This window comes from Carlito syrichta, unplaced genomic scaffold (genome assembly GCF_000164805.1).
Source record: "Carlito syrichta isolate Samal-C Ts95f unplaced genomic scaffold, Tarsius_syrichta-2.0.1 Scaffold126536, whole genome shotgun sequence".
Classification (NCBI taxonomy): domain Eukaryota; kingdom Metazoa; phylum Chordata; class Mammalia; order Primates; family Tarsiidae; genus Carlito; species Carlito syrichta.
The window spans coordinates 113421-124808 of NW_007070632.1; the positions used below are offsets into that span (position 1 = coordinate 113421).

General features: G+C 62.1%; 3 protein-coding genes across 4 annotated transcripts in view; 1 reads left to right on the plus strand and 2 right to left on the minus strand.

Moving 5' to 3' along the window:
- GFER (growth factor, augmenter of liver regeneration) overlaps positions 1-1641 on the minus strand; it is a 5094-nt gene extending 3453 nt beyond the window's left edge. The window contains exon 1 of the mRNA XM_021707868.1: positions 1625-1641. Within this exon, the coding sequence (XP_021563543.1) occupies positions 1625-1641 (17 nt within the window). The remainder of the gene's footprint in view (positions 1-1624) is intronic.
- A 420-nt stretch (positions 1642-2061) lies between these two features.
- Positions 2062-4125, plus strand: NOXO1 (NADPH oxidase organizer 1). Its single transcript, XM_008048713.1, has 8 exons — positions 2062-2127; positions 2224-2304; positions 2525-2600; positions 2732-2909; positions 3058-3239; positions 3322-3435; positions 3698-3815; positions 3888-4125. Exons 1-8 carry the CDS (start codon positions 2062-2064, stop codon positions 4123-4125), a joined length of 1053 nt encoding a protein of 350 aa, XP_008046904.1.
- A 355-nt stretch (positions 4126-4480) lies between these two features.
- TBL3 (transducin beta like 3) lies at positions 4481-10836 on the minus strand. Of its 2 annotated transcripts, XM_021707870.1 has the most exons (22): positions 10738-10836; positions 9022-9073; positions 8837-8932; positions 8703-8750; positions 8460-8601; positions 8302-8386; positions 8048-8218; positions 7868-7943; positions 7694-7787; positions 7433-7614; positions 7218-7359; positions 7056-7114; positions 6848-6951; positions 6230-6380; positions 5907-6137; positions 5765-5835; positions 5532-5688; positions 5404-5462; positions 5112-5215; positions 4957-5028; positions 4692-4850; positions 4481-4614 (listed from the first exon to the last, which is right to left on the minus strand). In XM_021707870.1, the coding sequence occupies exons 1-22, from the start codon at positions 10776-10778 to the stop codon at positions 4505-4507; spliced, it is 2406 nt and encodes an 801-aa protein (XP_021563545.1). In that variant the 5' UTR covers positions 10779-10836; the 3' UTR covers positions 4481-4504. The 2 variants fall into 2 exon arrangements, with proteins under 2 accessions (XP_021563545.1, XP_021563546.1); XM_021707871.1 differs by lacking the exon at positions 10738-10836 and having other exon boundaries at positions 8841-8932.
- Between the last annotated feature and the right edge of the window lie 552 nt (positions 10837-11388).

An 11388-nucleotide genomic window follows, 5' to 3' on the forward strand; every position in this document is an offset into this window, starting at 1 on the left:
CCCCTGGCAACGCGGGGCGGAGCCGCGGCGGTGGCGGAGTGGGCGCGTGCCTCCTGGCTCCCAGAGCCCACCCAGCTGCTCTGGATCCTGTGCCCCGTGAGATGCTAAGCCCCGCCTTGGGAGCGCCTTCAGAGATCCCTCTGCCTCCGTGCGTTCATTCATTCATTCCCGCAGATATCTGTGCAGGGCCTGCCCCGTTCTGTGTTTGAACTGCTTCCGAGCTGTTCCCTGACCTCCTCGGTTCAGTGCAATCAGTGGTCAAGACGAAAGAGACGAGTCACACCAATAAATGTTCACTGACAACTGTGGTGGGGGCCGTGCGCAGGGGGTGGTAAATCCAGAAGGTCTCCCTGCAGATGTTGGCCTTGGGCAGAGGGCTTGAAGGATGAGGAATCAGCTGAAGAGTGCTTTCAAGGCCAAGCCCAAGGTGGAAGGGTCTCGGTGGCTTTCAAAAGCAAAATGGTCAGGGAGGTGGGATGCTGAGGAGGGTTGTGAGAGGAGAGGACCAGGGAGGTCCGGGGTGGACAGGGGCGTGGCTGCTGTGGGAACTGGGAAGTTACTCTAAGGGCAGTGGGAAGGCCCCGGGCGGTTCTGAGCACGGCCTCCCCAGCCTGATCCCACCGCAGTGTATTGCAAAGATTCCTCTATCATTTGGAGGGTGAATGTCCATAGGGATAAGTAAGAAGCACAGCGCCTGAGGGTCGGGGTTGTCCTTCAGATGAGAGAAGATGGTCGACTATGAGACGAGAAGGTGGAAAGACTCCAGGGCTGAGGGAATGTGGAGCCTGGGGCTGCCCGCTGAGGGGAGGAGGGTCCTCAGATTCCTCTGGGCCCCTGGTTGTGCGTAAGCCCTTGCTTCCCCAGCATCTGTCTTCCAGGGAGCAGGGCCTGTCCCATTCTGCACCCCACCAGGCCAGCTGGACCTTCAGCTGAGATGGGGAGAGGGTGACAGCTGGGTACCCTGCACATCAGCCCTGTGTCAGCAGGTGTTCACTGCCTGTGCCAAGACCAGGGGCCTCTATGGAAAACAAAGGCCTTTTGTTGAGGCCAAGGTGATTTCCTGGAGGGATGCCCTAGAGGCTGACCCCTCCCTGAATGGGCTGGAATAAGGGGCAACCTCTGGACCTGGAGCCCACAGAGCTAGTGGCCCCAGCACCAGGAAGAACCGCTGTGTGCCAGGGTTGAATGTGGCTTTGGAAATCTCCACCTTAAGGAAGCAGCCCAGAAAGGTGGGGCATCTGGGTGAGCCCTGTTCCCCGGGCTGTGTTTGCAGTAAGCTGTGTAACTCATGAATTCAGGGGTGGGTCTCAAAACAGTCCTAGTGACCACTTCCCCAGCCCCCAAGTTCCAGTGACTGCAGGGACAGACTCACTTCCTCCCACCCCAAGTCTCTCCACTGCAGGAGAACCCCTAGGTCACACCTGTGAGGTCTGCACCTCTTAATTTAACATGTGTTCTCCTCTGTGATCTGGGGACAGTAAGAGACCTTTCCTCCAGCATTAGGATTAAGCCAGACAAAGCACTCAAAGTCCTAAGCACTGAGTCCCTGGTTCCAGACATCCATTGCATGGAGCTCCCCAATCCAAAGACAGAGTTGTTGGCAGGCATACCTGGCAGGTCACACCAATCCAAGCAGCTCATGGGGTGGGGACAACTCAGAGAGATGGGCCAGGACAGGCAGCACTTTGATGACCCGTCCTTCTCCTCCCTCTTCTCCTGGTAAGACTCAGGCAGGAGGATCCCAGGCAGCAGTCCAGCCCCTCCGCCACACCTCCCTCGGGACACAGTATTGTGCACTCTTCTTCCTCCACCAGCTCTGCCCTCGGGCCCCCTAAGCCCTGTGCTCCAACCCCCAGATCTGGGCTTGGGGGAGAGCAAGAAAGTGGCAAAGGCCCCAGGCGCGGGGCAGTCCCCACAGTGACTGGACAGGCTTGAGGTGTGGGTGGGGAATCCCTGCAGCCAGTCTTCCGGGTGTCCTGGAGTCTCCTTGAAGGCTGGAAGGGGAGGGGATCCTCGGCCATCCCCACCCACTTTAAAAGCCCAACCTGGAAGTCCACAGCGATGGCAGACACCCGGCACCTCGTTTCAGTGCGTGCGGCGGCCCTGGTGCAGATCCAGCAGCTCCAGGTGAGACCCCACCGCTCTGGGCAGGCCCAGGGGTGAAGGGACAGAGGGCGGGCCTCATGCAACCTCTGTGAGGTGCCTCCAACTTTCCTCCGCCAGAAGTTTGCCTTCTCTGTGGACTGGTCAGACAGCAGCCACACCTATGTGTGCAGGAGCTGGGACGAATTCAGGCGGCTCCAAGTGAGTGACCCTGGGTGACCCCGATGGGCGTCCCAGGCTCTCCATAACAGCTGCCTCCTGGCACCTGACTCAGCAGTAACCACTCCCCACCCCCGCCCCACCCCAGAGTCCTTACTGCCTGCCCAGGTTTCCAGCCCCTACCATCCAGGTGAGGGACCCCCACCCTCCTACGGGAGCCAGGTGGGCTCTAGGAGACCCAGACCCTGGTTCCTGCCCTCAGAAGACCCTCAAGGAGACCTTCCCGGTGGAGGCGGGCCTGCTGCGGAGATCTGACCGCGTCCTCCCAAAGCTTCCTGGTCAGACCAGCCGGGATCCCAGGGGGGAGGTGAAGGCGGCGCTTTCGGGAGAGGGGTATGGGGGAGAGGTGGGAGGGGAGCTGTGGAGCCCTGGGGCGGGGTCCCACGGAGTTGTTTTGTGGTGTCCGAAGATGCACCGCTGTTGGTGCGTGGGGGCCGAACGGGCCGTGGCCTGGCGCGCCTGCGGCTGCTGGAGACCTATTCACAGATGCTCCTGGCGACTACAGAGAGGGTGGCACGGAGCCCTGTGCTGACGGACTTCTTCGCACCGCAACCTCTGGACCTGGAGCCCACACTGCCGCCGGGCAGGTGTCTGACCCGCCCCAACCCCCAACCTGCAGCAGTGTTTGGGGTCCGGGGGAGGCATGTTGGGCAGAAGTCCACAAGCCGCAAAGACTGGGAGGTTGGCTGCCCACCCGCCCATCCATCCACCCATCTCTACCGCTGCCCTCCCCAGCCTGGTGATCCTGCCCACCCCGGAGCAGCCCCTCTCCCGCCCCGCTGGCAGCCTTGCCATTCACAGCCTGGAGGCTCAGAGCCTGCGCTGCCTGCAGCCCTTCCACACCCAGGACATGCAGGACCGGCTTTTCAATGCGCGGGCTCAGGAAAGCCTGGACGTACTGCTGCGACACCCTTCAGGTGGGGCCGTCCAGGGATCCGCTTTCTGCCTCTTGAACACGTGGGCCTCCGGATCTGAGTCCCCTCCACTTCTTGTGCACAGGCTGGTGGCTGGTGAAGAATGCAGACCAGCAGATGGCCTGGTTTCCAGCTCCCTACCTGGAGGAGGTGGCCCCGGACCAGGGCCGGGAGAGAGGCCCGTCCCTGGGAAGCAGCGGTAGGGGAACCTAACCCCCTCTCAGACGCCCACCACTCTGGCTGGACTGTGTGGCAAGACTGGGCCAGAGGAATCACCCAGGCAGGGAAGGGAGACTGTAACACAGGAACTAGAGTGTGTGCTTTGTCGCCAAAGTCAGAGGGGAGCCCCGAATAGGGTAGAGCACTCTCTGGCGTTGGCAGCCAGCCAGATGGATACACGGCAAAAGGCAGGGGTTCTGGGCTCTACGGCCCCACAGTAACCCCTTACCACTCGTGTCTAGGTCCTCAGTTCTGTGCTTCCCGTGCCTACGAGGGAAATCGCGCAGACGAGCTGTCTGTGCCAGCAGGGGCACGCGTGCACGTGCTGGAAAAATCAGACCGCGGCTGGTGGCTGTGCAGGTGCACGGGGGCGGGCCTTTGGCGGGGCCCAGTGGAGGCAGGCAGGCTCTAACCACGCCCCTCCCTTTGCAGGTATGGCGGCGGGACCGGCCTCCTTCCCGCAGTGCTGCTGCGGCCTGAAGGGTTGGGCGCACTCTTGCCTGAGTTTCAAGGCTGGGAGGACAGGGGCAGTGGAGGCCGTGGCTACCCTGAAAACCACCAGGCCACGACTCTTCCCCCTACCGTGCCTGCCCGACCACCGTTGAGTGCCATCCAGAGCCGCTGCTGCACCATCACCCGCAGGGCACTGGGGTGGCAGGGACCCCCTTGAGAGCAGTGGCACCGCCTAGAGCCTGGGCTGGGCACCTTACACTACACCTCACAGCAGCTCAGCCCAAGGATGCAGACAGGATGTTAGCCCATCTTTACCCAGCACGCTGTGAGAAGCAAAGGGCGGGACCCTCTGGCTAGCAGGGCAGGGGTGGAGGGTGAGGACACATGATAACATCCTGTGTTCTGAGTAAAACTCGTCCTGAATGACCCAAACTGTCTCAGTGTGGTGAGGGGCAGGGCTTGTGGTCTGCCTGGCCAGGGTGCAGGATGGGCTGGTTAGGCCGAGACCATCAGGGTCCAGTGCCCATTCTGCTGGCCGGGACCCCAGGATCAGACAGCACATGGAGCCAGCCTGGAAAGGTACAACTTTATGAGTTTCAGAGGGCTGGAGATGCAGCAGGCAGAGTGGGCAGCTTCATGTTTTGCCACAGGAAATCCAGGAAGGTGGCTGCCTGCAGTGTTCGGCTGAGCCGCTGGAAGTGCCGCTCTGGGGGAAGACAGAGGGAGGTCAGGGGGTGATCCATGTGCTCCCCAGGCTGCCCCACCCCAGGCCGTGCCATATACCAGTGTAGGGCAGCAGGGCCTCAAGTGCTGCCCGCATGCCCTCGTAGGCCAGCAGATCCTCAGGGGCTTCGTGCCGGAGGAGCACACTCAGCACGGCTTGGGCCTCGTGGCAGTGGCGTGAGTTGGTGTTCCATGTGACACAGAAGCGCAGCAGGGCCTCTGTGGGTGATAGGGATGGTCACTGCCCATCAGGCCATTCCGCCACCATGAGCAGCCCCTGCCCACCACACCGCCCCCCCTGGAGGACCCCCCCGTGGCCTTGGACCTTTCTGGTCTCTCCGCAGTCGGAGCACAGTAGCCTCTAGCTTCTCGCAGGCCTCTGTGTCCCTCCGGATGGCTGTGGGAAGAAGGAAGACCGAGCTCTAGAGCAAGAGGCGCCACGGCCCCGAGACCCAGCCCCTGCCCCAGCTGTGTACTGACCCTGGATGACAGTCAGAACAGTATGGGGCTGATCCAGGGAGATGGCCAGGCCTAGCGCCCGCAGGTACCGCTTTTCATGCAGCAGGTTGTCCAGCTCTTGCTGCCTGGGGAGAGGGGAAGGAGCAGAGGACCACTGAAGGACCCTGGCTAGGGCTGAGGCAAAGCCACTGGAGTCAAAAGGCTGGGCCTGAGCACACCCTGGTGGCAATCCCGGCACACAGCCTGTTTTCCTATGGCATGAAGCAGGGGTGCTGAACACTCCAGCCTTCAGGGCACTGCTGACCAGACTTACTTGACCACCTGCTCCTCTTGCTTGGCTTGTTCCTCTGCCTGCTCCGCCTTGGTCACATCCTGGGTCAGATGAGTGTGAGATGGGGCCCCTATGCTGCCCTACCCCTGCCCGGCCCTAAAGGCCACAACCTTCCAGAGGATGATGCAGGAGTCACTTGCACCAGTGAGGGCATGGTCATCCAGCCGGTTGCAGTGCAGCCCCCAGACCTTGTCCTCGTGGGCATCCAACGTCCGTACACACTCGTTGTTCTTGATGGTCCAGAGCTTCACGAGCCCATCAGAGCCACTGGGTGTGGGATTGGGAGCAGCTCAGTGCTGGGGCCAGCCCCTCCTGCCCCCCAACCTACCCACAGCCCACTCACCTGGATAGTAGCTGCGTGCCGCGACTCACAAAGGCCACCCTCAGCACAGAAGCGTCGTGCCCCTCGAATGTCTGTCAGGAATGAGAGGGTATGAGGTGTCACCAGGGTAGGGGGCCAGGCCAGGTCTGGGGACACGGCTTACCTTAAGGCAGCTGAAGTCCTGTAGCGCCCAGAGCTTGATGGTGCCGTCAGCAGAGGCGGTGGCCAGCACCTGATCCATGGGTGAGAACTGGACACACCAAAGGCCGCGCCGGTGGCCTGAGAAGACGCCCAGCAGCTGGCACTGTGGCAGGGACCAGAGCTTGGCCGTGCGGTCCTGAGAGCCCGTGGCCAGCAGCTTGTCATTGGGTGCAACAGCCACGCTGTTGATGTCCTGGTGACGGGAGCAGGTGGCAGCTCAGACCCCCATCCCACTGAGGGCTTGGCCATGCCCCACCCCCATTCAATGGGTCCAAGTGTGGGTACCTTGTCATGGCAGTGCTGGGTGGTCTGGGCCTGCAAGAGGACAGGGATGCCATCTGGGGTTGTGCTCTTCTTAGATAGCAGGGCTTCGGGAAGAGGCCACAGCTTCACAGTGCAGTCCTGGCTGCCCGTCACCAGGAAGGACTCCTTCAGCCTGTGGCCCCGGGAGGAGACACTGCTGAGCTCCAGCCATACTTGACTGCTAGTGCACCACAGCCTGGCCTGCCAGACCATTGTCCAGAGCAGGAGGACTGTCCCTGGATGCAGGCTGGCTCATGACACCTCCTAACACATCTGGGACCAAGCCCCCGCCTACACTACCCACCCTCAGTGCTGCCACACCTGGTGACTCAGTCCCAGCTACGGGACCCAGCCCTGCACAGAGGGTCACCTTCTGCCGCTGGGCCTCCCTCAGTGCCCTTTCCAGTTAACCACCTTGCCAAGACTGCTTCCAAAGAATCCATCTGTGGCACCTGGGGTTCTCCCTGCCCCGTTCCGTTCCATATCTTGGGCTGAAGGCCCAAAGAGCAGGCCAGGATGCTGCTGCCTCCCGCTGCAGCCCCATCAGCAGACCTGGGCTCTCATCTCCTGACACCCCTGGATCTGGCCCCGACCCGCTACCTGGAGCAGCAGATGGTGCCCACGCTCTGTGTGTGCCCAGAGCCCTGAGCCACGCAGGATACCCGGCCAGCCTTGCTCAACCTCCAGACACGGATGCTCTGATCCTGGGGGCAGGAGGCGTTGAGGAGAGAGGCGAGGCTGTGGGTCCACAGCTGTGGTGTCCCCACCAGGGGGGTCCCACACCTCTACCCATCTCAGGCTACCTCACCTTGGCACAGCTGGAAAAGAGCCACCCCTTCCGGAACACATCCAGGGCCAGGATGATGTCTGGGAGGAAGTGGGGGCAGTGCTCAGAGGTCAGTCATGGCAAAGTGGGGGTGGGGGAATCAAATCCAGTGCGGGACCTGAGGCACACCGGTGGGCTCCTCACCCGTGTGTCCATGGAGGATCTGGCAGGCCGACGTCTGCAACTCAAACACTTTCAGGCAGGGACTGTTGGAGGCCACGATGACATGGGAGTCCTCAGGCCCAAGAAAGCGGACGTCTAGGACCTCCTCACTGTAGCCAGCGAACTGCAGGGGATAGGAGATGTGAGCCGTGTTAAGTAAAGGCCAAGTCCCAGCCTGTGCAGCAGCAGGTGCGCACCTGTTTCCACAGCCGCAGAGAGCGGGCCTCGTACAGCAGCAGGTTGTGGTCAGCAGTGACACTGAGAAGTAAGCCAGCGGTGCGGGCTAGGGCACAGTGGGTCAGCTCCCATCCGGGGCCTGGTGGCCGAGGCTGTGTGTACACACACTGCCCGGATGCTGCCTCCCACACGCGCAGCACGCCTGTGGGAGAACAGGGACTGCTGGGACTCATGGGTCCACAGGCCTCCCCAAACCCTGCCCGTGGCCTGGCCCCACGCACCTTGGTCACCAGCTGTCAGGAAGTGCAGGCCTGGGGACTTCATGCCCAGCTCTGGCGCTGGCTCCTCTGGCAGCAATACAGCAGCCTCCACGCTCTGGGGACAAGCTGGGTCATAGGCTGCAGCCCAGCTCCTGCCCCATCCCACTCACCAGCAAGAGCACTCAGGTGCCTCACCTCAAACACTGGCACGGTCCTCATGGCCCGCCGGCTCGGAAGGTCCCAGATGATGCAGATCTTGTCACGGCCGGAGCTGGGGGGAAGCAGCCACCTCAGGCCCAGTGTCTCAGCCTCGGTGTCAGCCCCCACTTCCTCAGACTCCCCTTCCTACCAGGGCCCATCGGGCCTGCTGCTGACCTGAGCATGGTGTGGCCATCAGCACTGAAACTCAGCGAAGTGACAGCACTGTAGTGGGCAGTCAGCATGGCCAGGCATGACTGGTCCTGCAGTGACCACACACGGATGGCGGCATCTGTGGCTGAGGAGAAGAGCAGCAGGTGCGTGGGGTCTGGGTGGAAGGCCACCAGGCTGGAGGTGAACGAAGCAGGACAGTGAGCTGTGCGCCCGAGGCTGGTGCCTCTGCCCACCCACCCTCTGCTACCTTCACTCACTGCACGACACCGGGCGAGCCCCGAAAGTGGTGTGTCCCGTAGTGCCGCAGGATGTCCCAGACTCGCACGGCCCCGTCACAGCCACCTGCAGGGAAGTGAGGTGACGGAGCTGGTGTGACCAAAGCCCTGCCCCTGTGCCCGCCAGGCTGGGGCCCTACCTGTGGCTAGCAACGTGGAGGTGGGGTCGAAGGCCATTGTGGCCACCGGGGCTGTGTGTATTGCCTTCCATAAGTGGGTAACGCTGCCCTCTCGCCAGGCCCACTGGGCCAGCAGCAATGCCCGGCTGGCTGTCACCAGTACCTAGGGGAGGGTGCAGTTCAGCTGCGAGGCAGAGACCTCCTCCTCGACTCAAAGTGTGGGAGGGAGGTACTAGAGCTCACCCCCACCCCTGTCCCACATACCTCGTTGTTGGGGCTGAGGTCAAAGGCAGTGATGTCCTCTTGGTCCTCCTAGGCAAGTGAGAAAGCACACAGAGCAACATGTGAATGAGCTGCCCTCCCCACCCACCCTCCACACCCACCTAGCCCACCCTCACCTGCTCCAGGCTCCGTAGCACGGTCCCTGAGGCCACCTCCAGGACGTTGACTTTGTTACCACAGATGCAGAAGAGGTGCTGGCCAGTCTGGTCCAGCTGGGGACAGAGGGATCTCAGTCAAGACAACATTTGGCACCCCACACAGCCCTGACTTCCCCACCACCCTGCGCCTCCCCAGGCCATACCTGTGCTTTCCCACCCTTGTAGAATGGCTCAATTTTGTGCTCGACGGCATAGCTGGCAAAGAAACAGGGGCGTAAGTGATCACCTGCCCCCTTGGTCCCCAGAGCCCAGCCCTGTGCTGGGTGCTCTTCCAGAGATGAATTCAATGGGCCCTGGACTTGAGGAGTTCCTGGACAGCAGCAGAGTTCCCAGAGAGAAAACTAGCAGCACTGTGGGTGAATGCTGCTGCCTCCAAGTGACAGAGAGGTGGGCACCCACAGCTGCTAGGTGATCCTTGAGGTAGTAAGGGTGGGCCTGCTTCAGGAGGTGGCAGCTGACCAGCCCAGTCTTCCCAGAGATTCCCCAGCATGGACCAGGTGGGATCTTGGCCACACCCCTGCCAGCTGTGGGCAGCCAGCCCTATAGCCTAGCCCACCAACCTCCCCTGCGTCTTCAGCTCTGGGATCTGGCATGCTTCCTGCATCCCTAGCCTTGCTTGGATCACACTCCCTAAGCAGCTACTTCCCTCCCTTCCTCTCCACCACCTCCACCCAGGATGGGGCCAGACCACCAGTCTCTCTGGCCAGCTGTCCCAGTCTCTTCACTGGATCCTACTGTCTTTTTTTTTTTTTTTTAGTTGGAGTCTCACTCCGTCGTCCAGACTGGAGTGCAGTGGCATGCTCCTGGCCACCACAGCCTCGACCTGCTGGGGTCCATCAATCCTTCCACCTCAGCCTTCCAAGTAGCCAGAACTATAGGTGTGCGCTACCACGCCCGGCTAATTTTTGATTTATCGTAGAGACGAGGCTTCGCCAAGTTGTCCGGGCGGATCTCGAACCTGCGGGGTCAGGCAATCCACTCATCTCGGCCTCCCAAAATGTGGGATTACAGGCTGAGCCACTGAGCCCCGCCTCTACTGTCTCTTATCTTGCTGCCAGCTTCCTTTCAGATGTCACCATACTGCACAGGTCCGCTGCTCTCCTCACACCTCCGAGACTTTGCCCAGAAATGCTTTCTGTGTCTGCCTTCCCTCTCACCGCCCATGGTGCAGCCTATCACTCCTGGCCCAGTCCCTGCCACAGGATTTCTCCTCATCTTCTGCCTGTTCCCTGTATGAGGCCTGGGCCTCGCTTTCCAGCTTTCAGTGCCTGGCTAACTGCACTCCTAGAAGCCTGCCAAGATGAAACTAGCCCCTCTTCCCCCGCACGCAGTCGACCTTCCAACAGAGGTGTCGGCACCGGGGCTTCCCTGTGCCAGTGCTTGCGGGTCACCGATGGAAATGGCTCGTCCCACGAGACTGCGCTCCCCAGGTGGGAGCTAAGTCTGCTCCCACCGGGCGCGAGCACTTCGCGGTTCAGCAAAGGTTTGGGACCGAAGGCGCACAGTCCTCAGGGCCTCCTAGACCACTGCGGACTTGCCCACCTCCTGACGCCCTGCTCGCAGGAGAGCAGGGACAACCGGCGGAAGCTTCCAGGCCGCCTGCCCAGGTGGTGCTTCGTCTCCCGCCACCGCCCAGGACCAGCCCCGACTTCAGCTAAGCGCCGCCATCCCCCTCCTCCGAGGTTTCTCGTCCCCACTCCAGCCCCGAAACAGGCTCCTGCCTTAGCCGACGCCGCTGCGCCCGGCCGGGGTCCGGCTCCCGCCCTCCTGCCTCTCGTCGCGGCAGCCTCCAGGATCCCGCGGCCCGTCCGCACAAGCCCTCCGCCCGCTCCCCGGCCCCTCCCCGGGCTCGGGCTCACTTGGCCTTGAAGCGGCCCACTCCCGCCCCGTCCTCCGCCATGCTGCCGCCGCCGCCGCCCCGGCCGAAATCCGCCCGAGCGGCCGCGCCGCTACCGCGTGAGCGACGCCGGCTCCCAGCTCCCGACTCTGCGCGCCGCGATGGCGTCACCTGCGCGACTCCTATGACGTCAGCGGCTGGGAAGTCGGGAAGCGGAAGCTGGCGGGGCGGTTCCGACCTGGAGAGCCGGGCTGCGATCTGTGTCCCGCGGGGCGACGTTTTTACATTTATTTTTTTTTTTTTCTGTAGAGACGGGGTGTTTCGTTGTATCGCCCAGGTTGTCGAGCTCCTGGTCTCAGGCGATTCTCCCCCCTCGGCCTCCCAAAGTGCTTGCTTAGATCACAGGCGTGAACCACTGCGCCTCCGCTGGCCTTTAGCGACAGTCTTAACAGGGTCCTTGAGGGCTGGGCTCGGTGGCTCAGCCTGGAATCCCAGCGCTTTGGGAGACCGAGGCGGGTGGATTGCCTAAGTCCGCGGGTTCGAGACCCACCCGGGCAGCATGGCGAGACCTTTCTACAATAAATCAAAAATTAGCCGGGCTCGGTGGCTCAGCCTGTAATCCCGCGTCTTTGGGAGGCTGAGGTGAGTGCATTGCCTGAGCCCGCGGGTTCGA

Excerpts from the sequence above, each read along its gene's own strand:
- NOXO1 (XM_008048713.1), top strand. The coding sequence starts at position 2,062 with ATGGCAGACACCCGGCACCTCGTTTCAGTGCGTGCGGCGGCCCTGGTG. Across the intron at positions 2,601-2,731 it reads CGTCCTCCCAAAGCTTCCTG|ATGCACCGCTGTTGGTGCGT; the intron begins GTCAGACCAGCC and ends TGGTGTCCGAAG. Across the intron at positions 3,436-3,697 it reads CCCGTCCCTGGGAAGCAGCG|GTCCTCAGTTCTGTGCTTCC; the intron begins GTAGGGGAACCT and ends ACTCGTGTCTAG.
- TBL3 (XM_021707870.1), bottom strand. The coding sequence starts at position 10,778 with ATGGCGGAGGACGGGGCGGGAGTGGGCCGCTTCAAGGCCAA. Across the intron at positions 5,689-5,764 it reads GGCACGCAGCTACTATCCAG|TGGCTCTGATGGGCTCGTGA; the intron begins GTGAGTGGGCTG and ends TCCCACACCCAG. Across the intron at positions 4,851-4,956 it reads ACTGCGGAGAGACCAGAAAG|AGGCCCTGCTGCGCTTCTGT; the intron begins GTCCAAGGCCAC and ends TATCACCCACAG.